The following is a 25763-nucleotide window of genomic DNA, read 5'->3' as shown; positions in this document are numbered from 1 at the left end:
GAATGAGTACTCAGCTAGGCAAGAGGCAACACCACCAACGGCCAGAACCGGCCCTTGGGAAAAACCACAACCACCAAGATGAGAATGCATATTTACTGTCTGATGCATAGCTCACCCCCCAGGACTTACACGGTGGCCTGGGTAACCTGGCAGAGAGCAGCCCTCTACCTCGGCCACACCTACACTGCGTCACCAGCGCTCACGTTAGTCCCCGTGTCTTGCTCTGCCCGGTGCTGCGGCCACCCCCAGAGCAGAACTAAACGGTGCCTCTGGCCTGGGGCCTCACTCAGTTTCCAGGGTATTCAAAGACGGCAGCGGCTCCCATCCCGGTCCCGATGCACATGGACACCACCCCGTATGCCCTGTGGACACAAGATGGATTGTGTTTGCTGGGTGAAGGCACCAGGGCAGAGGCCTCATCACCAAGCCCTCCCGGGTTCCCAGACTGCCCACCTAGGCCCGCGCCCAGGGTGGCAGACCCTCGCTGCAGGCCCCGGCGCCCTTCCCCCTGGCCCCCAGGGCAGACCGGGGTCATGGCCCTCTAGCCTCAGCGTGTGGGGGCCTGTACGCTACCCCACCCTGCGCATCCACGTGACACCCCCATGGGGGTCAGCCTCACCTCTTCCCGCGGCGCTTTAGTTCGTTGAGGAGCGTGATGACCTGTCGAGCTCCAGTGCAGCCCAGTGGGTGACCCAAGGCCACCGCACCCCCCAGAGGGTTCACCTTCTCGGGGGGGAGTCCCAGCTTCTCCACACAGTAGACAGCCTGGAGGGAGGCAGAGCATCAGCTGTAGTTCCCTCCCCTCCCCCCACCGTGCGCCCACTCGCCCCAGCTCCACTAGCCAGGGCCCGGGCAGCCGTGGGAAAGAAAAGCTCACCTGGCTTGCGAAGGCCTCATTGATCTCAAAGATGTCCACGTCATTCACTGTCAGCCCTGCGGGCAAGGGGAAAGACCTGAACTGACCCAGTGTCCCCCCTGGGAGGACTCGTCTCCCCAGGCCCCCATCCCATCCAAGACCTAAAGGCAGCTTGGTGTGTCTGCCCCACACCGGCAGGTGGGTCCCGGCTGTGAGGTCGGGAAGGGGCTTGGGTAGGGATGCTGGCCTGCCCCACCTTCCCTCTGCACCAATCACGTGACCTACCCACCCCAACAACAGCGAGAGAGGCAGGGGTCAGATCCAGATCCAGACTGTGAAGGAGGCGCCTTACCTGCTTTTTGCAAAGCTACAGGAATGGCACAGGCAGGTCCGATGCCCATGATGTCAGGTGGGACCCCAACCACTGCATAGGACCTCAGGACCCCAAGGATGGGAAGGCCCAACTCTTCTGCCTTGGATCTCCGGGCCAGCAGGAGGGCAGCTGCCCCATCACTCACCTGACTAGAGTTTCCTAGAGGCAAATCACAGGCATTAGGACGCCTCAGGGCAGGGAGGAAGAGTTCCACCTGCACACCTCGCCTGGAGGCTCCAGGCACCCAGAGAACACCCTGCAAGGCCGCTGCCCCTCCTGTCCCCGCCCCCAGCCCGATCTCACCAGCCGTGGTAGAGCCGCCCTTCTTGAAGGCAGGCTTCAGTTTGGCCAGGCCCTCCATGGTGGTGTTGGGGCGGATACCCTCATCCTGGGCCACGGTGATGCTCCTCTCGGTCCCCTTGTCATCATGGACCGTGGTGGTCACAGGCACGATCTCAGCTCGGAAACAGCCCTTGCTCTGGGCTCTGGCGGCCCTGCCAGCACCATGGACAGCCAGGCTCAGGCTCCCTTGGGGTTCCCTTCCCTCCAGGGGTCCCTCCCATTGCCTCCACCGCGCCTGCCCATCGGGGCAGGCACACAAGCTCAGGCTGCTAAATGTGAGGCCGTGTGGCCTCGGGTCGCGGGGAGCTCTAAGGGACTGCCTTGGGCCCCTCCACCCCAGCCTGGGCGCGGGAGGCCTTCTTCGCTGCCAGCCTCATACCTTCAGATCCCGGCCAATCCCAGTCTTGATGGGGAAGGGGACGTTTAGATGTGGTGGCTCCCCTTTGAGCCCGGCACCCAAGTGGGACTGAGCCTGCCGTCTGCCTCTGCCAAACTAGGGACAGAGCCCCAGGAGTATCTGTGCCAGGCTCTGCCACCTTGTCTGCCCGTCCTGGGAGCTCAATTTCATCTCCCCAGTTTCCATCTACTGAAAATGACACATACTAGCTACTTAGCACATCTTAGGATTTGAACAGTACAAAAGCACAAGGCGTTTTAGGGTCATCCTTGCAATCATATGCAAAATGTCAGTGCCTGGGGGTCTCCCCTGGGGAACATTCCACACTTCCCACCAGGTTTTCAAATGGCTACCTGACCCCAAGTGGCTAGGAACCACTGCCTCAGAGAAGCCCACTCCCTTCTCTTGCCATTCTCTCTGGGCATCTGGGGCTTGCCAACCTCAGCCTGCCCCTGCCCTGAGGCCCGAGCCCCTGGGGTTCTTCTGATGCTACCCGAGCTCCAGTAGTCCAGAAGCTGGCATGCCAGGGGCTCCAGCAGTGCAGGCCCCGCAATCCAGGCTATCCAGGGTAGCCCAGGGCTGCCGTGTCTAATCGCTAAGCCACAGACAGAGAAGAGTCCCCGCCCTTGTTACACTCCTGAAGATCAGATGGGGCAACTGAAGCCCAGCCAGGGAGACGAGACTCAGGCTGAGCAGACAGTAATAGGACGTGGAAGTGCCACCAACGCACAGTGGCCCTGGTCCCTGCCCGCCTCTCTTTCCTGGCAGGCGCTGGGCTTGGAAACCACTCACTGCCCAGCTGTAGCCTAAGGACAGCGCCACCTGAGGCCACTTAATCCGGCCTCAAAACTTCGCTCTGCAGCCCCGTAAACACCCCATCCCAAAGAGCACTCACTTTTGCTGGGAAGCCAGGGCAAAGGTATCCTGCTTCTCCCGTGAAATGCCAAACCGCTCGGCTACATTCTCTGAAGTTATCCTAAAATGGAACCAACACACCATGCGGTCGTGCCCAGCAGCTGGGGGCCCAGGCTGGGCTGCAGGGCTGTGGTTGCAGGCCTGGGCCCCCGCAGCCGTAGGCAGCGGAGAGCAGGAGGGCCCGTCCCGCCACGGACACCGAACAACACTCAGGGTGGAGTGTGGGGGCACATCTGCTATGCCTCGAGGAAAGCTGCTCCAATCTGGGAAGATGAAGGCTCCCAGGGTCCTCCGGGAAGGCCACGCCCAGGCTTTCTGCTCACAGTGGTCAGAGCCCGCCCTCATCCTGGGAGCCCAGAGCCACAGCTAGGCCTTCCAACCTGGGCTTCTGGCTTTCCAGGCCTCCCCGTGAAATAGGGTCACCGGACGTGGAGGAAGCCAGGGCACTGCCCTCCCCGAGCCTCAAATCCAGGGGAGCCAGGACTCCCTGCTTACGGACCCAGGGGACGGCCCAGAGGCTCGACGACATTAGCGGTAGAGCTAAGGTGCCACGCCAATGCAAGGCGCTTGTAACACTGCATCTGACAGGGCCCAAGCTCCCTCACAGTGTGCTCCAACTCAAAGCTTCCCACTGCGAGTGTCTAAGCCTCCAAGGCTTTGGCATACAGCTGCCATCGTCCCTCGTGCAACTGGCCCCTCAGGGTGGGAAGGACAGGCTGGGCCGTGACTGGAGACCCAGAAGCACGGAGGACCTGGAGGCCCCAGGAAAGGGAAGTCAGGGGCAAGTCCCATCCCCATGTCCCAGCGGAGCAGAACAGGCCCAGAGGCAGGAGGCCACAAGATGATCCAAGCCCCTGTGCCCCTGCTCCAGGTCAGGAAGGGAGCCGCGGGGACACACTCACCCCATAGGAATCAGGCAATCTCTGGCCTTCTCCTTCTCCACCAAGCGTGAAGTGATATTTCCGGGGTTCCCTCTGTCAGCCAGGGACATGGACTCTACCCTGAGGAGGGAGCGGAGGAGGCGGTCACTCTCAGGACTCGCCCAGGGTTAGCTGTGCATCTGGCGAGTGATGGGAAATAGCCAGGGAGCCCTGGGAAATCCAGCGGGCTGTGTGGGAACCCTGGGCAGGGCACTGGACAGCAAGGCAGAGCTGGGGGTGCAGGGCTGCTGAGTCATTCCCACCCCAGGACAGAGTCTGCACAGTCCACGCTGCCAGACAGCACTATGCTTCCCTAACACAACTCTCCTGTAGCCAGTCGAATCAGCAGTTCCTAGGAGAACGGCCTAGTGCTAGCCACAGTAGGGGGAGAGCCCAGGGCCAGAAGTCCAGGCCCTGCCCTCAGGCACCAAAGGTTCAGAGGGCAGAAGAGACAAATATTTAAAAAGCCAGAGACCAAAGAGCATCTGACCTGCAAAGACCAGGAGGTGGTAATTGCTCACAGGAAGGCAAGATCTCAGAGAGGTCAAAAAGCCCATCAATGAGATGCAGGAACACAGGGCCTCAAGGGATGACACATAACTGGGTGCTTTCCATGTGCCCTGTGCTATTTTAAAATCTTTTCAGATATTAGAGCACTTTGACAGCATCAGTCCCATGACATACGTCCCAGAGTGTTAGCTGCTGTTATTACTCTACTTGATTTTATCAACTTCAACAGGACTGCGGTAGTTATCCCCATTTTAGAGATGAGGCCCAGAGAGGTGAGTAACTTGTCCGTAGTCACTCAGCAGAGATCCAGATTTAGAAATGTAGGTGTCTGGCCCCAGAGCCCACTCCCAACCAGGATGCCAGGAGCTACTGTTCATGATCAGCCTATGGGGGACAGTCCTGACCCAGACCCTCAATAGTCTGGAAACACAGTCTTTATCCCGCCTGGGGGCTCAGACACCCTCTAAAAAACTCATGAGGGCTCCTGCCAAGTTACCCACACCTTTCCATCCTCCAGTAAGATAGAGGAACATGAGAGAAATCAAAGGGCAGAGTGGCAGTGGCCCTTGCCTGGCCAAAGGCCCCACCGTGTGGCCTCTGGCTTTATTTACAAGTGGATAGGACAGAGCAACCCAGCACCACGCAGTACAGCCTCAAGGAGGCCCGACAGTGCTCCAATCAAGAAATGCTACAAAGGGGGCGCCTGGGTGGCTCAGTCAGTTGAGCATCCGACTTTGGCTCAGTTCGTGATCTCACAGTCCGTGAGTTCAAGCCCCGCGTCGGGCTCTGTGTTGACAGCTCAGAGCCTGGAGCCTGCTTCCGATTGTGTCTCCCTCTCTCTCTGCCCCTCCCCCGCTCATGCTCATGCTCTGTCTCTGTCTCTCTCTCTCTCTCTCTCTCAAAAATAAATAAACATTAAAAAAATAAAAATTAAAAAAATGCTACAGAGAAGAAACGAAAGGCAGAGAGTGTGTCAAAACCCTGGGGCTGCTCGCGTCCCAGAGCCTGCCCTCCCAACACAAGACACTCCTCCCGCTCTGGGCCCGAGGGCCCTTCCCCTCCGGGAGGCACTGCCTGTTGCACCTCCAGGGGCTCCATGTGCCACGGCTGAAGAAGACAGCCACAGCTGACCGTGCCCTCAGAGCCCAGGAGGCAGCTGCAAGTTTCCGCCTTGGTACCAAAGAGGGAGACCAGGGGACTGACAGCCTAAAGAAATGGACAGACTAGTTATACAACAGGCAATTGTCCCTGGCTTTAGGAAACCAAAACTGCAATGCTTCTCTCAACAGCATCATAAATGAGAAAGGGGCCAGACAAGGAAACCCAAGTTCTAGGTTTTTTCAAAATACTTGCATTTTCCAGCCTGACAGATTTCCAAGAAAGCAAGCTCTTAAAAGCCAATTAATTCCCTTTCCCCACTAGTGCTAAGAGGTATGCATGATTCCCGAGCACCCAGAGCTTGGGGCTACTTCTAAGCTGAATTTGTGGGAACCTACTCTCAGCCAGCTGCCTTAAAGGGGTAGGGGGAATCCTGTAATCCTAGCCTCTGAGAACTCAAGAGATGCAAATTAGTTTTACTGTTAGAAATTGGTCAGTAAGCTCTGGCAGAAAGAAATTCTTACCCACAAGCCATGCCAATGTCATAAGACCCATTTCTGATGCCACCTGCAACAAAAGCATTTCATAAACATCCTTTATCAGAGTCCATCTGTTCTGGGAACAGAGGAGCCTCTTCCCCACCTGGTCTCTAAGTGGGACTCAGCCCCAGCCTCAGATTTGGAAGACTCAAGCATCCAGAAAAGGCTGGGTGCAGTGGCAAAGGGTTATCCTTCACTGTGTGGTCAGAGAAAGCCCTCTCAGAAATCCGTATTGCTTGCCCAGCAGACAGTGACCTTGCCGACCCAAACCCGTGGAGCCAGGACCAAGGCCAGGCTATAGCAGTGGGCACCCACCCTGTCACAACTTACCAGCTATGTTGGCCACTGCCTGGAGCCCAGACGAACACTGTCTATTGACAGTGGACAAAGGCACAGTCTCTGGGATGTCACTGAAACAGAAAGTGAGACCACAATCAGCACCCTCTCCTCTGCCAGGCTCTCATGGAAAGCAGGTCTATGCTCCTGGTCAATAGCACTGCCCCATCAAGGGGTGCAAAAACCAGGGGAACAAACCAGCAGCCCTATCCCCACTGCAGGCCAGACCCATACTGAGCACACCCCGTCTCTGCAGGCACTTGCTCTCCAGGGCCCCATAGTACATGCCCTTTCCCCGTGATTCTCCTCAACCAAGGTCAAAAACAGCCCAAGGTCAAGGAAAGCTGGTTGGGCCACTGGGAGCCTTCTTTCTTTCCCTTTGAAAATTAAAAAAGGAAAATTATACATCTGTTTCCTCCAAAACAACAGAGAAGGGGATCTATTGCTGGGACAAAGAACCAAAGCAAAAAAAAAAAAAAAAGTCTCAAGTATGAAGTCAGAAACCATCAGCCTTACTAGTACCCATATGGCTAACCCTTTATGTTCCGATTCTCTCTGGAAGGCCTGTTCCCAGCTGGACAAAGAACACTCGACGGGTACCAAGTGTTGTAATATGCCCTATTGGGGTGTGTTCCCCGAGGCTCCTACACTGGTCCCAGTCCTAGAAGCTGGTGGGGCTGCCCCTCCTGAAGTATCCTGCCCTCGCCAAGGGTACAAAGCCCTGTGGAAATCCTCAGGCCCTCTTTAGACCCATGAACCCTGAACCTCAGTGGGTGAAAGTGCTCAGTGATGCTGGTGTGCAGCCAGTGTTGGTAACCCCTGAGCCAGGCCAGGCTCTGCTGACTCAGAGAGGTAGCCTCCAAGCCCATGCAGCCTGTTTAGGCCTTCCCAGGTGTCCTGACTCCTTACTACCTAGTCACCACCTCTTCCCCCCAGCCACCAAGTGTTCACTAAATACCTACTCCATACAAGGCACCATGTGAGGGAGGGTTATTTCTTCTCCAGGTAGCTGGGTGTGCAAAGTTAAGTGGTTCTTTTCTTTTCTTTTTTTTTTTTTTAATATTTATTTTGAGATTGGGGGGGCGAGCGGGGGAGGGGCAGAGAGAGAGAGGGTGAGAGAAAGAATCCCAAGTAGGCTCCAGACTCTCAGCACGGAGCCCAATTCGGGGCATGAACTGAGATCATGACCTGAGCTGAAATCAAGAGTTGGACACTTAACTAACTCAGCCACCAGGTGCCCCAAAATTAAGTGGTTTTTAAATCCACACATTAAAATAATTTAAGCACTCCTCTCCCGTCTTAGGACAGCGAGTAGTGAAGGGCAAGTTCAACCAGGGCCCCTCCTGGAAGACCCCTTGCCCCAGGGTTCTGCCATGTCCCCAAGTCTCTGATGTGCTGTGCCCTGGGAGGTCCCAGCCTGCTCAACTAGCTTTAAAAAGCTCAAAGTCACTTTTCAGTGTGCTGAAGGGTAACCTTCCTGGTTAGCTACCTGGCAAAACAGGACAGAACCCACACTTAAAAAAGGCAGAGCAACAAGCCAACTTTGTGTAGATCATCACGGCACAGATAACTTTTTCTCTATTCCCCAAGGCCCTGTTTGTCCTGGCTCAGAGCCAGTAATGTACCCTTCACTCAAAGTAAGGGAGGGGCACCTAGCTGGCTCAGTAGGTAGAGCATGCAACTCTCGGTCTTGGGGTAGTAAGTTTGAGCCCCACGTTGAGTGTAGACATCACTTAAAAAAAAAAAAAAGTGCCAAAGTAGGGGAAAGGTAGTGTCCACAAGAACAGGGTGCCAAGGACTCAGATTGCATCCAGGCCTGCTGTCCAACCTGACCCTCTTCCACTCATAGGCTGAGTCCCCTGGGGCCCGAGCCTACTCGAGAGTCAAAATAACCCACAGCTAGAACTAGAAAAGTTTACCTCAGAAACTGGGCAATTCGGGCCATGATTGCTCCGGCCCCCGGCTGAAGCACATTTCCTGTGGACAACAAACCTTTATTCAGATAGTGTTCTAGACAGGAAGGTACAGTTGTGACTACTAGCAAGGGGACATTCCAGATCGTTCTTCAGCAACACAAGCCCTCAGCAGTTCCCTTGAGGCCCTAGAATTTCAAGGAGCCAGTCATACAGCAGCTTGCTCTGACCATACAATTAAACCCCATCTCCGAGAGTCGCAAGGTCCCTTGCCCACGCACCCTGCTTTTCCAAATCAATGCACAGCGGGCTGGTTGCCTGCCTTTAAAGGAAACATGGAAAGAAGATTGCAAGGCGAAGATTGCAAGGCAAAACTTGCGGGCAAACGAAGTGGTCTTGTCAGTTAGGAAAATGAATTTCTGAAAATGCCCACCTCCCTGAGTGTCCTCAGCCAAGCCCTGCAGGCATTTCCGAGGTGGAACAGTGATTCCCCACTTAGGGGTGGCACCTACTTGATGGGAGCCTGGCCGTGTTCTGGTGTTTCCAGGCTAGAGGAGTAGGGGTGGAGGGAAAGGGTCGGAAAGTCAAGAGACCCTGGATTCGGGTGCAATCTCTGCCGAAAATTTCCCAGGACTTAGTTTCTCCATCTGTGAGGGGCTGAACTACATGGTATTTGATGGTCCCTGTGTTCTGTGGTGGCACAGACAGGATGGGTAGTGAACCCTAGCCTTTGGTCTCCTATGGTGTCCGGTGTCCGCAAATCCCTGTGACAAGTGCTTGGGTGTTAGAATGTCATTGAGATCGCTGCTTTCCAACAAACTCCACAGGCAGAACTTGCTTGGGGTAGGGGTGGGGCGGAACGTGCCTGGAGGCGGTAGCCCTAAAGGAACAATTAAATTCGAATGCAAGGAGCCCCTGGTCATTTCTCTCAGTGAAAGCACCTGGAAAGTGCCTGGAGGGTGAGGTGTTTGAGAAGGGCTTTGGCCGGATGGGAGGGCGAGGAGGACCGAGCCCAGGGCCTGGGCAGTGTGCTCACCCACGCAGATGTCCCCCAGCTGGGCAGGGCTCAGCTTGACGTCTCGGAGAACCGCGGTCATGACGGCAGAGAGAAGCTCGTCGGGGGTGGTGTCCTGCAGCGGGAAGCGCGGCCACCGTGGTCTCCCGCCGGCGATGCACGGGGTTCCCGGGACCCCCGCTCCCCCATCCCACCCGAGGGACACAGCGGTCACAGCTCGGGCGCAGAGCCACCCCCGCGCCAGACCCCAGACCGCTCTGGCCCGCGGGCTCCCACCCGGCGCCCGGCCCAGGGGCCTCACCTTGAAGCCGCCGCGGCCCCCTCGGCCAATGGCGGTGCGCCGCCCGTGCACTACCACCACGTCGTCGGCCGACACCGGCTGAGCGCCGCTCCAGCACGGCGCGGCCTGCGGCGCCGGCTCCCAACCCGAACCGGGCCTGCCCGTCAGGTGCCCGAGCACTACCTGCAACCTACGCATCGCGCAACTCTGTGGGGTAGACCTCCAACCTGCGGGTACAGCGCAGGAGCTAACAGCCCGCCCGCGGCGCAGGCGCAGAGCCGCACTCTACCCCGGCCCCTTAACACGGCCCACAGCCCCGCCCCCAAGGCCCCGCCTATCGCTTGTCTCAGCCAACCAGAGGGCTGTGTGCCTGAGGTCCCGCCCCCGCTTCCAACCAAAGCAGCTAAAGCGGAGCTCTCGGTTTACGCCGAGAGTCTTTCTACTCAAAGCCCCGCCTGCGGTGGCCTAAGGCGGCCAACCAGGAGGTGGACACTTCCGAAGCCCCGCCCAGAATTGCGGGCCGGAAACCTTTCTACTCGCAGCACCGCCTACTGCCAAACCCGAGGAGAGACTCCCAGAGCCCGTTCGGTACCTTGAAACAAACTCCGCCACTGCCGGGGCTCGCTTCCCCTAAAACTCTGCCCACGGCCTGCCACCAAACCGAAGACTGGACCACCAAAGGCCCCGCCTACGGCTTCCGGTTTGGGAAGGGGGAGGCGGGGACTCAATTCTTTCCCCTTCCTGGTCTTCTCGACTGTCTCCTGAGTCCCAGTTCCGAAGCTGGGGGACTTAATTCCGAGACGCCCCAGAGCCCTACCCCGATGTGCTTGGGCTCTCCTGGGAAGTCTTTCGAGAACACTGAGGGAACTGGGGAGTCTGGTGCGGCAGGAGAACAGATTGTGTAAAGTGGCCGAGATGTAACAAGCTCTTAATCTAGAGAGAATACCTATTTTACCAATTTTGCAGTAATTTGGGTTTATTTAATTAATGCTCACCTCCTGCACTAGGCTGAGGTCTGCACCAAGGCAGGGAGGCACCCTGTATCCGGGATGCCTGCAACATGCTTGACACTTAGCAGGTGATCAATAAATACCTATTGAATTAAAGACCAAAGTTCCTTAGGTCAGGACTGTGTTTTCCAACTTCCCTCCCCCCATAACCCTAGAGAGCAAGGCTGGTGCCCCCTTGACTCCCGTTGGTAAATGTGTTTCTCTAGACCCCAGAGAATAGCCCTGCGTTTGTCCCAGACACCAAAGGCCAGGATGTTATCCTCAACCCCGGACGGTTTCCCACCTTTCAAAGGCAGGACCATGGCATGCCTCAGGCTCCAGAAGGTAGCATACCCTTTCCCACCTCACCTCTGGGTGTACAGCTGGAGATTCCCCCACAATCCCAAGGCCTGGATTGTGCATTCCCGGGAGATCCAGGGACAGGGTTGGGGGGAAGGGCTCCTCCTTTGCCCCCTCCCCGCCATCCTCGAGGGCAGTAACATATGAACCCCGCAGATCCCCAAAGGAAAGGATGTGATTCAATCAGATCCCAAAGGGCAAGGCCCCTATTTCCTACAACCCCCAAAGGAAGGTCGTGTCCCCCCTCCGGCCCCCGGGCGCCCCGCCCTCCCGCCACCGCCTTAGACCCTGGAGGACAGGTCTGTGGGCCTCCACACCTCAAAAGGCAGGTCCCCCGGTTCCCGTGTCCCCCGTCGCCCGAGACCCCGCGAGCAGAGATGGGGCACCCCCACCTCCACACAAGTGCTAGGGCTCCAGATTGAAGGGCAGGGCGGCGCTTCTCGGAAACAGAAACCCGCGGGGCGGGGCCGGGGGCGGGGGTGGCGGTAAAGGAAGGAGGAAGAGCGGACCGGCTGCGCGACTCGACAGCGCTGAGGCTCCGGGGTAGCCCGCCATGGCCGCCGGAGGCTCCCGCGCGGGGTCCGCGTCCCCCATCCCCTCGGCGTCCTCCCTGCCTCTAGCTGCCCTCAACGTGCGAGTGCGGCGCCGCCTGTCGCTGTTCCTGAACGTGCGGACGCAGGTGGCGGCCGACTGGACGGCGCTGGCTGAGGAGATGGGCTTCGAGTACTTGGAGATCCGGCAGCTGGAGGCGCATGCCGACCCCATGGGCAAGCTCCTGGACGACTGGCAGGGACGCCCGGGAGCCTCGGTGGGCCGTCTGCTGGAGCTGCTCACCAAGCTGGGCCGCGATGACGTGCTGGTGGAACTGGGGCCCAGCATCGGTGAGGACACGCGTTCCCGGCCTCATACCGGGGGTGGGGGACGAGGGAGCTGACCTTCACCAGCCTCAGCATCCATTCTCCCCTGGAGAGGCCCCCTTTTTCTGCCTGGGGGCAGGGGAGGGGGGCTGGAGGCAGCCTGCAGAGGGGGTACCACCGTGTGGGACCAGTTCCCTCTTTCAACACTGGGATGACAGGAACTGGAGAAAGGAGGTGAAGGGTGGGAGAGGCAGACAACAGAGGGAAACATCTTAGGCAAATGTTTTCCTGTAGGGCCAGGACTCAGAATCGGGGTCCTCTGTGGGGGAGTCAGGACTACTTCAAGTACAGCAACGGGACAGGTGAGGGACTGAAAGCTGACAGTCACGGAAACCTCAGGTCCCAGGGAAATGCATCCCTTCCTGCCACTACCTGCCACATAATATAGACGGCTGCATCTTGCCTGGCTGGGGTCTCGTTTATATACCCACCACTGCGTCTCCTGAGCCGTTCTTGCACATCCCGTCCCTTGCTCACATCAGCCGTGGATCCTAGAAGAAGCAGACCTTGGGTTCAGGAGTCCTAGGAAGGAGGGCCAGGACAAAGGGACAGAAGGACACAAGCCTGGCCATGATGACTTCCCAGACGACCAGAACACCGTCCCTTCGGGATGGTCAGAGCCAGGTGGGAGCTCAACTTTTCAGAGCTGTTGGACTGTGCATGGCACCAGTGCGCTGGGAAAGCCCTGGAGCACAACATAGCTAAGGCAGTAGGGCCAGGGATGGATCCTGACTGTGGATAGAGGCATGGGACAAACCCAGGGAGCCTGCCACACCCTGTCTCTTCCCCACAGAGGAGGATTGCCAGAAGTATATTCTGAAACAGCAGCAGGAGGAGTCTGAGAAGCCCTTACAGGTGGCTGCTGTAGATAGCAGTGACCCACGGACATCAGAGCTGGCGGGCATCACCACGCTTGATGACCCCTTGGGTAAGGATCCAGTACTGCTCTGCCGGGCCAGGCGTGACAGGTGGACCATAGGACATTGTGTTAAGATCATCCTCACCTAGGAAATGGGAATAATGATCTTACCTCTGAGTTGGTGTGAGACTCTCATGTATCTGTCTTATGGTCAACCCAGGGCTTGGCCCAGGGTGGGAGGTGGAGGGGAGAGGCACTCACCTTTCCTCTCCTGGGAAGAGCACTTTCTCTTAGTGTCATTTTGGGATCGGTGTAGGGTTCAGGACCGAGTCACCCAGGCTGGGGGTTCCTGGCGGGCTCCTCTTTTGCAGAGGTTTAACATCACCCTTGTGCTCTGCACCCAGGGCAAATGCCGGAGCGTTTTGATGCCTTCATCTGCTACTGCCCCAGCGATATCCAGTTTGTTCAGGAGATGATCCGGCAGCTGGAACAGACAGATTACCGGCTGAAGTTGTGTGTGTCTGATCGCGATGTCCTCCCTGGCACCTGTGTCTGGTCCATCGCCAGTGAGCTCATTGAGAAGAGGTTGGCTAAGAGGCCAGTGGGGTCAAGTGGGTGGGTACACAAAGGCCTGCCCAAGGGATCCAGATGCTGAGATTCTCCCAGTTGGACCCTGTCTAGTCTGACCACAGTGGACTCCTCCTGAGGCCATCCCCTGATGAACCAGGTTGGCACGGTGCCTGCAGCCTGCCCGCTCTCCCCTAGGTGCCGCCGGATGGTGGTGGTGGTCTCTGATGATTACCTGCAAAGCAAGGAATGTGACTTCCAGACTAAGTTTGCGCTCAGCCTCTCTCCCGGTAAGCTCAGCACTGCCTTTGCCACAGAGGAGGGGGTAGACGGGGCCCCGGGATGCCATCAGTCCCTCATCAAGGGCCACAGATGCAGCACCAAGGAACTCCTGTAGGTTTCCGCACACTTGAGTGTGTGTGCACATGAGTGCCCCCTGTGTGGGTGAATGGGTGCCACGGGTGCTTGATTGCGGGGAGGCCTGTTGTTAACGCCTGGGCTGGGGACGGATCCCACTAGCTGTGGAGGGAGGGCCTGGTGCCAGCTCTGAACCTCTTGGCTTGCAGGTGCCCATCAGAAGCGACTGATCCCCATCAAGTACAAGGCAATGAAGAAAGAGTTCCCCAGCATCCTGCGGTTCATCACTGTCTGCGACTACACCAACCCTTGCACCAAGTCCTGGTTCTGGACCCGCCTTGCCAAGGCCCTGTCCCTGCCCTGAAGATTGCCCCGGGCCCCTGGGCATGTGTGCTTCTGCCCCTGCCTCCTCCTGCCGTAGGGGTAACCTGTGCCCCACTTGCTTCTCAGTTCCGGGAGACGCCAACTCCACAGACACCCTGTACGTCCTGCACGGGACCAGTAACGTGTCCACGTGCTGGGTTATCGAGCCAGGACAGCGGAATCCAGGGACAGCTGGGACTGAGAAGAGCTCCAGCAGAGCCAGCTCTGACCTGTCCACACGTCTTGGGCCTCGGTCTCTCCACCTGAGAACTAAGTAGGGTAGGGAGAACTGGTAGTAGCTGTGTTTGAATCACTGTCGAGGGAGCCCAGCCCTGGACAAAGGTGTGGCCCACGTGTGTTCCTTTTCTCTTTTTACCCCCTTCATTGAAACCAGACTCTGGAAAGAACCCAATATGCCAGCATCTGTGCCTGCAGGGCAGCACAGAACGAGAGAGAGAGCGAGAGAGAGCGAGCTGCTTGAACTCGCATAGCAAGTAAGCTGCAGACATAGGTGTTCTTCCCTCCCTACGGCATCTGTATGCTAGTTACCTTTGAGCTCTCCTCAGGGGAGAAAATGTCTTGGTCTCAGGTCTCTGTCCCAGGGCAAAGCCCAGGACCCTAAATCGAATAGAAAATGTGTCTTTCCTGCTCTGCACCCAGCCAGGCTGGGGCAAGGTACCTTTCCTCAGGGTCTTGGTGGGGGGACTGGAGGCCCCTCCCTGCATGATCTTGATGAAGCACCTAGCTGACCATGCACTTATCCTCACTTGGGGACGTTGGGGAATATTTTTTAAACAATTTCAAAAAAGTATCTTTCGTACCTGTTTTGTCTGCATTGTGAGAATTTCAGAGAGAGCTGAGATATGCCTGCGTTTGTCATTTCCCTTCTGTATCCTGGGTTTATAATAAAGAGTTCTCTACTTTTGGAAAAATAGTAGGTTTCACTTGTGTCTGGGAGATTGGAAGCAGTTTACTGGGGATAAAGCTCTCCTGGGCAAGAGAAATGGGCCCACTGGGTAGGTTCCAGTGGGTTTGTTTGGCAGGGGCTTCTCGAAGGCTGGGCCCCTGCTCACACGTCCCAGGCCTCACCGGGGCTGTGGCCTCAGTTCCAGACACCAGGGGCACTGCTCGCCTTCACCAAGCGTGGTTCTCCCTGGATTGTGCCACACTTTTAGGTCCTGGCCTGGCTCTTCTAGGCTCCAAGAGGGTCTGGAGAACTTCCACTCCAGCCCACAGATCTCTGGAGAACTCAGTATCAGTAATGGTCCTTAAGCATATTTGTGTTAATCCTGAAGGTTTTGATCTATTTTTACTTTTATTATTATTTTTTTAAAGATTTTATTTTTAAGTAACCTCTCTACCCAATGCGGGACTTGAACTTACAACCCTGACCGCGATCAAGAGTTGCATGAGCTGGCCAGATGCCCTGCTTCTGATCTATTTTTAAATACAATGTCACTTTTTTACTGTTCACTCAAGAAAGTTTGGAAAATATATTTAAAAAAAATTTTTTTAAATGTTTATTTATTTTAGAGACAAAGAGCACAAGCAGGGGAGGGCCAGAGAGAGAGGGAGACACAGAATCCGAAGCAGGCTCCAGGCTTGAGCTGTCAGCACAGAATCCGACGCGGGCTCGAACCCACAAACCATGAGATCACGACCTGAGCCGAAGTCGGACACTTAACCGATTGAGCCAACCAGGCGCCCCTGGAAAATATATTATTTTTAAAAATCACTGATCATTCTAATCCGAGAGATAACTCTAGTGATCTTTTAGAGTGCCCCGACATTATCAGTGACCATAGCTTTTCTCTCAATGGTCTCTCTGTTGCCGAGCCTCCCGGATACTGGAGGCTCCCCGGCCTTGCCCCTGTGCCTTCAGGGACTCCTAGAAAGGCCCCATGTACTCAAGGCAGCCCTGAGATGGGACCTTCCTCTCCAGGGTCCCCCAGGGGGCAGACCCACAGGGTGGTCCTGGAAGAGCCCCTAGGATCTGCCCCATGCTACCTATGGCTGGGGAATAGCCTTTGGATCGGCTCCTGGTCATGAGGTTGCAGGGGTCTCGGGGTAACACCAGTCACGTCATGGGAAAAGTCTGCATTCTCTCAGGCAGGCTGGTGACCTGAATGTGCTCACCTCACTCCCACCTGATCCTTACACCTCTCGCACGTTCTCTCCACCAATGCCCAGTTCCCCACCGGTGGGTTCCCAGACGCCAAGAAGGCTTCCTCTTCTCATTTTGGGCTTAGTCCTCTAGGAACCTTTGATAGAGAAATCCTCATTTGTCTTTAAAAAAAATTTTTGTAGGGGCTCCTGGGTGGCTCAGTCAGTTAAGGGTCCAACTTCGGCTTAGGTCATGATCTCGAGATTCATGAGTTGGAGCCCTGTGTCAGGCTCAGAGCCTGGAGTCTGCTTTGGATTCTGTGTCTCCCTCTCTCTCTCTCTCTCTCTCTCTCTCTCTGCCCCATCCAGACTCATGCTCTGTCTCTCAAAAATAAATATTTATAACATTTATTTATAAATATGTTTATTTTTGAGAGAGAGACAGAGAGAGAGCAAGGAAGAGACAGAGAGAGAGAGGGAGACAGAGGATCTGAAGTGGGCTCTGTGCTGAACAGCAAAGAGCCCGACAAGGGGCTTGAACTCACACACCGTGAGATCATGATCTGAGTCAAAGACAGACGCTTAACTGACTGAGCCACCCAGGCATCCCACCCCTCATTTTTCAATAGGGAAAATTCACGGCTGAAATGTTATGAAAGGCAAAAGCAGAAAATTCTGGAGGGCAGCAGCAAAGTTAAAATACAAAACTATAAGACTACATGACTATGAACCTGAATTCTGCCACAAGCAATGACAGGGGAAAAACAACAGGGAGAGGGGTTTCTGCCAGATTAGACAATAAGATATATATAATACTATGTGACTATGCTGGATCCTGGTTCAAACAGGTCATGTGTAACAAGACATTCTTGGGTCATAAACTGATAGAAGTTAATATCCAGCAGGAAAAAACCTCTCTGACCTCAGCCGCAGCAATTTCTTACTCGACACATCTCCAAAGGCAAGGGAATTAAAAGCAAAAGTGAACTATTGGGACCTCATCAAGATAAAAAGCTTCTGCACTGCAAAGGAAACAATCAAAACTAAAGGGCAACCGATGGAACGGGAAAAGATATTTGCAAATGACATATCAGATAAAGGGCTAGTATCCAAAATCTGTAAAGAACTCACCAAACTCCACACCTGAAAAACAAATAATCCAGGGGAGAAATGGGCAGAAGACATGAGTAGACACTTTTTAAAATTTAAAAAAAAAATTTTTTTTAACGTTTATTTATTTTTGAGACAGAGAGAGACAGAGCATGAACGGGGGAGGGGCAGAGAGAGAGGGAGACACAGAATCGGAAGCAGGCTCCAGGCTCTGAGCCATCAGCCCAGAGCCCGACGCGGGGCCCAAACTCACGGACCGTGAGATCGTGACCTGAGCTGAAGTCGGATGCTTAACCGACTGAGCCACCCAGGCGCCCCTAGACACTTTTTTAAAGAAGACATCCAGATGGCCAACAGACACATGAAAAGATGCTCAACGTCACTCCTCATCAGGGAAATACAAATCAAAACCACACTCAGATACCACCTCACGCCAGTCAGAGTGGCTAAAATGAACAAATCAGGAGACTACAGATGCTAGAGAGGGTCGGAGAAACGGGAACCCTCTTGCACTGTCGGTGGGAACGCAAACTGGTGCAGCCGCTCTGGAAAACAGTGTGGAGGTTTCTCAAAAAATTAAAAATAGATCTACCCTATGACCCAGCAATAGCACTGCTAGGAATTTACCCAAGGGATACAGGAGTGCTGAGGCATAGGGGCACTTGTACCCCAATGTTTACGGCAGCACTTTCAACAATAGCCAAATTATGGAAAGAGCCTAAATGTCCATCAACTGACAAATGGATAAAGAAGATGTGGTTTATATATACAATGGAATACTACTTGACAATGAGAAGGAATGAAATCTGCCAATTTCAGCAACGTGGATGGAACTGGGGGGTATTATGCTAAGTGAAATATGAAATAAGTCAGGCAGAGAAAGATACCATATGTTTTCACTCATATGTGGATCCTGAGAAACTTAACAGAAGACCACGGGGGAGGGGAAGGGGAGGAAAAAAAGTTACAGAGAGGGAGGAAGGCAAACCATAAGAGACTCTTAAATACTGAGAACTAAGGGTTGATGGGGGGTGGGGGGGGAGGGGAAAGTGGATGATGGGCATTGAGGAGGGCACCTGTTGGGACGAGCGCTGGGTGTTGTATGGAAACGAATTTGACAATAAATTATATCTAATATAAAAAAATAATAATATCCAGAACTTCTACAGCTCAACAAAAAAGAAATATAACACAATTTTAAAAATGGGCAAGGGACTTGAACAGACATTTTTCCAAGGGAAATATACAAATGATTGATAAAACACATGAAGAAATGTTCAACGTCACTACCCATTAGGGAAATACAACTCAAAACCACAACAAGATACCATGTCACGCCCGTTATGATGCCACTATCGATCAAACAACTCCAGAAAATGACAAGTGTTAGCAAAGATGTGGCAGACTTGGAACGCGGTGCACTGTTGGGGGGAATGTAACATGGTGCAGTCGCTGTGGAAAATCGTACGGCAATTTCTCAGAAACTTAAACGCCAATACGCCCTGCGATCTAGCAGCTCCACTTCTGAGTATATACCCCAAATAATTGAAAGCAGGGTCTTGAAGAGACCCCATAGGCACAGCAGTGTTATTCCCAATAGCCCAAACAGGTAAGCGACTCAAATATCCCTCGACGGATGAATGGATAAGCAGGATGTAGAACACATATAAAATGGAGATGCTACTCATCCTTCAAAACGAACGAAATTCGAACATGCTGCAATTATGCTGGGTGAAATAAGCCAGTTGCAAAAAGACAAATAGCATATAATCCATTTACACAAGGTATCTAAATGGCCAAATTTAGAGAGATAGAAAACAGAATGGTGGTTTCCAGGGTCTGAGGGGAGGAGAGAACGGAGAGTTGCTTAATGCGTGAGTACAAGGTTTCAGTTTTGCACAAGGAAAAATGTTTCTGGAGCTCGACTGTATGACAATGCGAATGTACTTAACAGTATTGAACTGTATAAAAATGGTTAAGTGGATGGCTCAGTCGTTTAAGCTTATGACTCTTGATTTCAGCTCAGGTCATGATGTCACGGTTCCTGAGATCTAGCCCCGCGTCGGGCTCTGTGCTGACAGCGAGGATCCCGCTTGGGATTCTCTCCTTTGCTCTCTGCCCCTCCCCTGCTCGCTCTCTCTCTCTCAAAATAAATAAACATTTAAAAAATAAATAAAAATGGTTAAGGTGGTACATCTTATGTCATGTGTGTTTTACCACTAAAAACAAAGACATTGTCTTGGGACAATTGGGGAAATCTGGGTATTAGATGATGCCAAAAAATGATCACTATTTTTTTAAGATGTGACAATAGCATTACGGTTACATAAGAAAATGTCCAAATTTGTTAGAGTCCAAATCGGAAGTATATTGGCATGAAATAAATGATGTTTGGGATTTGTTTGTAAATAGTTAAGTAGGGGCGCCTGGGTGGCTCAGTTGGTCAAGTGTCCAACTTTGGCCCAGGTCATGTTCTCGCGGTTCATGAATTCAAGCCCCGCATCGAGCTCTCTATTGTCAGCACAGAGCCGGCTTTGGATCCTCTGTTCCTCTCTCTCTCTCTGCACTTCCAAACACTCATGAGCACGCTCTCCCTCTCTCTCTCTCTCTCTCTCTCAGATAATTATTTAAATTATTTAATAAGTAAATTGAAAAAAGTAGCAAAGTATATATAAAATAAATGTGACCACACAATAGTTATTGAATTAGTTCATTTTTTCTCCTTATTCTTGTGTGTTTAAAATTTTTGATAATTAGAAACTGTGTTGAGCTTAAAAGTACAAGCAGTATTACTACTCCACTTGGATAGATCTCTCTGCATCTCCCTAAGGTAGGTATTTTAAAATCATTAATTAGGAATGACTGAAACAAAAAAATAATCTTTTCTCATCTGGTTGGGGAAGTAGAAAGGAAGTTTGATCATTTATTTTTAGACATCTGAAAATCTCATCTCTGACAATTGATTTTTTTAAAAAAAATTACTCATTTTGAGGCTTAAAAAAAGTACAAAAAGTACACCAAGAATATTTTCACTCAAAATACTTTATTTTAAAAGGGACTTTCTTTTTTTTCATTTTTACTTTTTAATGTTTATTATTTTTAGAGAGAGAGAGAGACAGAGAGCAAGCAGGGGAGGGGCAGAGAAAGAGGGAGACACAGAATCTGAAACAGGCTCCACGCTCTGAGCTGTCAGCACAGAGCCCGATGCGGGGCTCAAACCCACGAACCGTGAGATCATGAGCTGAGCCGAAGTCGGATGCTCAACGGACGGAGCCACCCAGGTGCCCCTAAAAAGGACTTTCATGAACAGCATGGCATTTGAGTCAGAAGGGCCAGTCCCACTGACCCTGAACAAGGAGAGAAGAGTCAGGGCTCCTTAGTAGCCATGCCGAAAGCCTGCTTCATGGCAAGGGGGCCCCTGGCTCTTCAGCCAAGCCAGGAAGACATGAACACACTTCTTTCCTTCAACAATGAGGGAACAGCCTCTTTGGGGCCTCTGGTTGACAGAAAATTCTGGGTTATGGGGCTGGGAAGTGGCAAGGGGTGGAAAACTGGAGAATGCCTGTTCAAACCAGGCTGGGATAATTTCAAATTCTAGAAGGTGAACTCAGACTCACAGAGCAAAACACATTGGGCCATTGTGCTGGTAGGTGGGTGGGTGAACTCACCATCAATTCAGGGGCACTTTGTCCCCACTGGCTGCTGTATGCCAGATCATGCAGAATAAATGGTCTAAAAGGCCCTGGGGACTTCTGGTTCTGGGAAAATATGGAGTAAACACACATCTCCCTATTCCCTCTGTTAAGTACAGTTTAAAAAAAAAAAAAACCCTTGGACTTAACATATAAAACAAACATAAGGAGACTTTGAAAGGTGTAAAGAAGGCAGACAGGCTAAGGTACCCTGGGACCCACAGAATGACATGGTGGTGATTCCCACGGTTTTCTCTTTGTATTTTGTATTTCAGAGTGAGTATTGGAGAAGCCAGCAACCCAGAAACTAATTGGTACTGACAAAAAAAAAAAAAAAAAAAAAAAAAAAAAAAAAAAAAGGAAGGAAGAAAGAAAGAAAGAAAGAAAGAAAGAAAGAAAGAAAGAAAGGGAAAGAAAAAAGGGCTTGCTCTTTCTAGCCAAAGGACTAGCAAGGGGCAGCGTAGCAGGAAAGAAAACTTTTAGAAAATAATCACTCTACTCCAGCCACAAAAACTGTACAAAAAGCTACACTACCACCTATACCCTCCCCGCCAAGCCAAATGGGGACCCTAGACTTCCACGCAGGGCAGTGTCAGAAGAGGCCAGCGAGAGTCAGGTTTTCACCACGGCCGGCAGCAATGTGCCCCTCCTCCATGTGTGTGGAGGCCACAAGGGGAGCAGTATGGAGGCATCCTTCCCCCTCTAGCCAGGGTGGTATTAGCAGAGGCTCCGTGGGCAGTCTGAATTCCCATCCTGGCCCAGCAGTAACTGGGTACCCCTCACCAATTCCCACTTCTCAGGATGTCAACAGAGGCTGAGTAGGAAACCTGAACTTCAACCTCCATCTGACAGCATGGAGAAGACCTTTTTTTTTTTTTTTTTTTTTTTTTTTAATAGTAGGCTCCATGTTCAGTGTGGGGCTTGAGCTCAAACCTTGAGATCAAGAGTCACGTGCTCTACTAACTGAGCCAGCCAGGTGCCCCCAGAGAAGGCCTTCTACAACAGGAGGTTTAAATAAGGTCCAGAGTCTCATAATACTCAAAATGTCTGGGACTGAAAATCATTCCTCATACAAGAACCAGGAAAATCTCAACTTGAGCAAGAAAAGACGGCCCAACTGATACTAACACCAACATGATACAGATGTTGAAATTACCTGACAAGGATTTTATTTTTTTAAATAATAAGGTTTACTCATTTATTATGAGAGAGAGAGAGAGAGAGAGAGAGAGAGAGAGAGAATACACACAAGCAAGGGAGGGGCAGAGAGAGGGAGACACAGAAGCCAAAGCAGTCCTCAGGCTCTGACCTGTCAGCACAGAGCCTGATGAGGGACTCAAGCTCACGAACCATGAGATCCTAACCTGAGCTAAAGTCGGATGCTTAACCAACTGAGCCACCCAGGGGCCCTTACGTGACAAGGATTTTAAAGCAGCCAGTATAAAAATGTTTCAGTGATCAATTACAAACACACTTCAAATAAACAAACAAACAAAAAGTTTTGGCAAAGAAATAAAAGAAATGAAGAAGAACCCAACTGGAATTTTAGAACTGAAAAAAAGTAACTGAAGTAAAAAGCTCACTGGATTAGTTCTATAGTAAAATGGAGAGGATGAAGGAATCAATGAACTTGAAGACAGAATAATAGAAATCACCCAATATGAATGACAGAGAATAGATTGAAAAAAATTAATAGAACCTCAGGAATTTGTGGGACTTTAAGAAAACATCTAATATTTGTGTCACTGGGATCCCAAAAGTAGAGGAGAAAGAAGGTAGAGCTTTAATGTTTATTTATTTTTGAGAGACAGAGAAACAGAGTGCGAGTGGGGGAGGGGCAGAGAGAGAGGGAGACAGAATTGGAAGCAGGCTCCAGGGTCTGAGCTGTCAGCACAGAGCCTGATGCAGGGCTCACACCCACAAATCGTGAGATCATGACCTGAGCCAAAGTTGGACGCTTAACCGACTGAGCCACCCAGGTGGCCCAAGAAGATGGAACTTTAAAAGTATTCAAATAAATATGGCTGGATATTTTCCAAATATGGCAAAAACCTGAACCTATAGATTCAAGAAGCTGATCAAATCCCAAACAAGATAACCCAAAGATATCCTTGCCAAGATACATCATACTCAAACTGCTGAAAACTAAAGACAAAGACAAAATCTTGAAAGTGGCCAGAGAAAAATGACACCTTCCCTATAAGGAGAAAAACAACCTGAATGACACCAGCTTTCTCACTGGAAGCCTCAGAGGTCAGAAGAAAGTGGCACCACATTTTCAAGTGCTGAAAGAAAAGAATTGTCAATGCAAAATCCTCTATCCAGTGAAAATCAGGGAGGAAGAAGAAGAAATGAAGACATTCTCAGACAAAGAAAAATGATGAGAATTTGTCAACAGCAGACCTAACCTCAAAAAATAGCTACGGGAAGTTTTTGAAAGAGAAAATAAATGATTAGGAAAAGAATCTTGGGACATCAGGAAGAAAGAACTAAAATGCAAAAACAAGTCAATAAAAATGTTTTCCTTCTCCTCTTGACTGGCATCTGATAGTTTAGTGGTTGTGTGCCAGATAAATTAGGGGAGTTGATAAGTATGGTGATAATTTCTCCTTCAAGCAACTGCACAATGGAAAGGAGAAATGGAGTGACTGCTGGCCAGGAGGAGGGATTCTGTGACCCCTACAATTTCCTCTTTCCTCAGAAGAACAAAGCCCACCTGGCCCAGTCTAGGGTTCCCTCTCCCACACACTCATGCATTGTCTGATATGGTTCTCAGTTAATGCAGAGGAAATATTTAAGACGATTACAAACAGGGGCAGGTAAAGGGACCTGAAGGGAAGAAAGTTTTGACACCTCACTGAAACTGGTAATGTGAACACAAGGAGAACTGAGATAAATTATGTACATACAATATTATACCGAGTACCTACTAAATATCTATACAAAGAAACACTCTCTATACATCAAAAATAAGTCAAAACGAACGTCTACTTACAATGACCAATGGAGAATAGATTAGATTAGTCCGGTGTTAGGGCTGCTGGTGGAAGGGGAATGGGTAGTCTATAAAGAGGGAGCCAAGGGAGATCTTAAAGGTAAAAGTTTTGTATCCTGATTGCAGTGGTGTTTACACAGATCTATACATGTGATAAAGTGGCAAAGAACTATACACACAAGTTGTACCAATGTCAAGTTCTTGGTTTGATATTGTATCTCAATTCCCTAAGATATAGCCATTGGGGGAAATTGTAGAGAAGGCCCAAAAAACACTCTGTACTACTCTTACAACTTCCTGTGAATCTGTAATTATCCCAAGATAAAACAGTTTTTTAAAAATTTAACATAAAAAATTGGGGCACCTGGGTGGCTCAAGTCAGTTAAGCATCTGACTCTTGATTTTGGCTCAGGTCATGATTTCACAGTTCGTGAGATGGAGCCCCAAGTTGGGCTCCACGCTGACAGCACAGAGCCTGCTTGGGAGTCTCCCTCTCCCCCTCTTTCTGCTTCTCCCTGTGTATGTGTGTGCACATGTGCTCTCTCTCTCTCAAAATAAGTTAAGCAATGAAAAAAATTAACATAAAAATGAAGTAAAAAAACGTTTATGCAATGATTAAAGTTAATTTTCCATCTTGCTTATTCCCCCAGTCTCACTGAAATGTAATTCACATACAACACTATGTAAGTTTAAGGTATACAGCATAATGACTTTCCTTACATACAATGCAAATGATTACCACAGTAAGTTAACATTCATCATCCCATATAGATTTTAAAAAAGACCTTTTTACTTATGAAGAGAGCTCTTAAAATCCACTCTTTTTAACAAATTTCAATATACTATACAGCAGTGTTAACCATAGTCATTAGTCATTGAGTTATACATTATATCCCCCGTGCTTATTTATTTTATAACTGGAAGTCTCTACCTTTTGACCACCTTCATCCAATTCAACCCTCCCCCTCCCCACCTCCCACCTGTGGTTGCCACAAATCTGATCTCTATGAGCTTGGTTCTTTGTTTTGATTCCATATGTGAGATCATGCAGTATTTGTCTTTCTCTGCCTTACTTATTTTCATTTAGCATAATACCCTCTAGGATCATCCATGTCGTCTCAAATGGCAGGATTTATTGCTAAATGTTTCATTGTGTATATAGATACCACAACTTCTTTATCCATTCACACATCAGTGGGCACCTAGGTTGTTTCTATGCCTTGGTCATTATAAATAATGCTATGAACATGAAGGTGCGGATATCTCTTTGACACAGTGTTTTCATTTCCTTTGGATATATACCCAGAAGTGGAATTGCTTTCCAACTGGCTTATTGGAAATTTGCACTCTGTACTCTCACCAACAGTGCACAAGGGGTCCCTTTTCTCCACATCCTCGCAGCCTTTATCTACTATCTTGTTTTTAAAAAAGAATACTCTCCATTATAAAAATGATCATTGAAAATATGTTTATGCATATATTTCATATAAAAGTCTATGTATTTTCAACTAGCATTTTGTTTTGTATTGGGAAAATGAGCCAAATTATATTTTTTGAGGATCTATTTATTATACAGGCCCTGGTCAAAAGGGGAATTCAAATATAAACTAAACAGGGCTCTGTCCTCAAGGAACTTACAGCCCAAAGAATCAAGGCACAAATGCAGGAAAACCCTAATAACTTAAGAGTTAGACAACACAGCCCTCCCTGGCAGATACGCTGGCCAAAGACAGCATGTGCTACAAGTTCTGAAGGCAGGCTTCTGTGGGCCAGGTCTTGAAAAGGCCTCTCTGGAGGCAGATAACCTTGACGTGGGCTTTGAAAGGTGGAGCTGGTGGAGACAGAGATTCAAGCAGTAAGGGAATAACTTAGACAGATGGGGAAAGTGAGAGACACATTTGGGGGCCCGTGGACTGGTAGGACAAGACATTCTGGGTTCAGTAGGGAGTTCCTAGAA

At 51.0% G+C, this 25763-nt stretch overlaps 2 protein-coding genes across 2 annotated transcripts; one reads left to right on the top strand and one right to left on the bottom strand.

Annotated features, from left to right (window-relative positions):
- Positions 1-79: 79 nt before the first annotated feature.
- ACAA1 (acetyl-CoA acyltransferase 1) lies at positions 80-10474 on the bottom strand. Its single transcript, XM_042998780.1, has 13 exons — positions 10087-10474; positions 9516-9721; positions 9236-9329; positions 8206-8263; positions 6281-6360; positions 5936-5978; positions 3786-3884; positions 2864-2944; positions 1533-1723; positions 1209-1388; positions 878-933; positions 620-765; positions 80-362 (listed from the first exon to the last, which is right to left on the bottom strand). The coding sequence occupies exons 2-13, from the start codon at positions 9690-9692 to the stop codon at positions 287-289; spliced, it is 1281 nt and encodes a 426-aa protein (XP_042854714.1). The 5' UTR covers positions 9693-9721; positions 10087-10474; the 3' UTR covers positions 80-286.
- Positions 10475-11340: 866 nt separating this feature from the next.
- MYD88 (MYD88 innate immune signal transduction adaptor) lies at positions 11341-14838 on the top strand. Its single transcript, XM_042956247.1, has 5 exons — positions 11341-11724; positions 12554-12688; positions 13024-13204; positions 13385-13476; positions 13753-14838. The coding sequence occupies exons 1-5, from the start codon at positions 11397-11399 to the stop codon at positions 13905-13907; spliced, it is 891 nt and encodes a 296-aa protein (XP_042812181.1). The 5' UTR covers positions 11341-11396; the 3' UTR covers positions 13908-14838.
- The last annotated feature ends 10925 nt before the right edge of the window (positions 14839-25763 follow it).

This window comes from Panthera tigris, chromosome C2, assembly GCF_018350195.1.
Source record: "Panthera tigris isolate Pti1 chromosome C2, P.tigris_Pti1_mat1.1, whole genome shotgun sequence".
NCBI classification, from domain to species: domain Eukaryota; kingdom Metazoa; phylum Chordata; class Mammalia; order Carnivora; family Felidae; genus Panthera; species Panthera tigris.
The sequence above is the reverse complement of the archived record's forward strand: the minus strand, read 5'-3'. Positions and strand labels throughout refer to the sequence as shown.

Bases quoted from the DNA above. Each gene is read 5' to 3' on its own strand.
- ACAA1 (XM_042998780.1), bottom strand. From the start codon at position 9,692: ATGCGTAGGTTGCAGGTAGTGCTCGGGCACCTGACGGGCAGGCCCGGT. The intron at 9,330-9,515 runs GTGAGGCCCCTG...TTCCCGCTGCAG, and splicing joins GGGGCCGCGGCGGCTTCAAG to GACACCACCCCCGACGAGCT. The intron at 1,724-2,863 runs GTGAGTGCTCTT...TGGTGCTGGCAG, and splicing joins GCCCTGGCTTCCCAGCAAAA to GGCCGCCAGAGCCCAGAGCA.
- MYD88 (XM_042956247.1), top strand. From the start codon at position 11,397: ATGGCCGCCGGAGGCTCCCGCGCGGGGTCCGCGTCCCCCATCCCCTCG. The intron at 13,205-13,384 runs GTTGGCTAAGAG...GCTCTCCCCTAG, and splicing joins AGTGAGCTCATTGAGAAGAG to GTGCCGCCGGATGGTGGTGG. The intron at 13,477-13,752 runs GTAAGCTCAGCA...CTTGGCTTGCAG, and splicing joins TGCGCTCAGCCTCTCTCCCG to GTGCCCATCAGAAGCGACTG.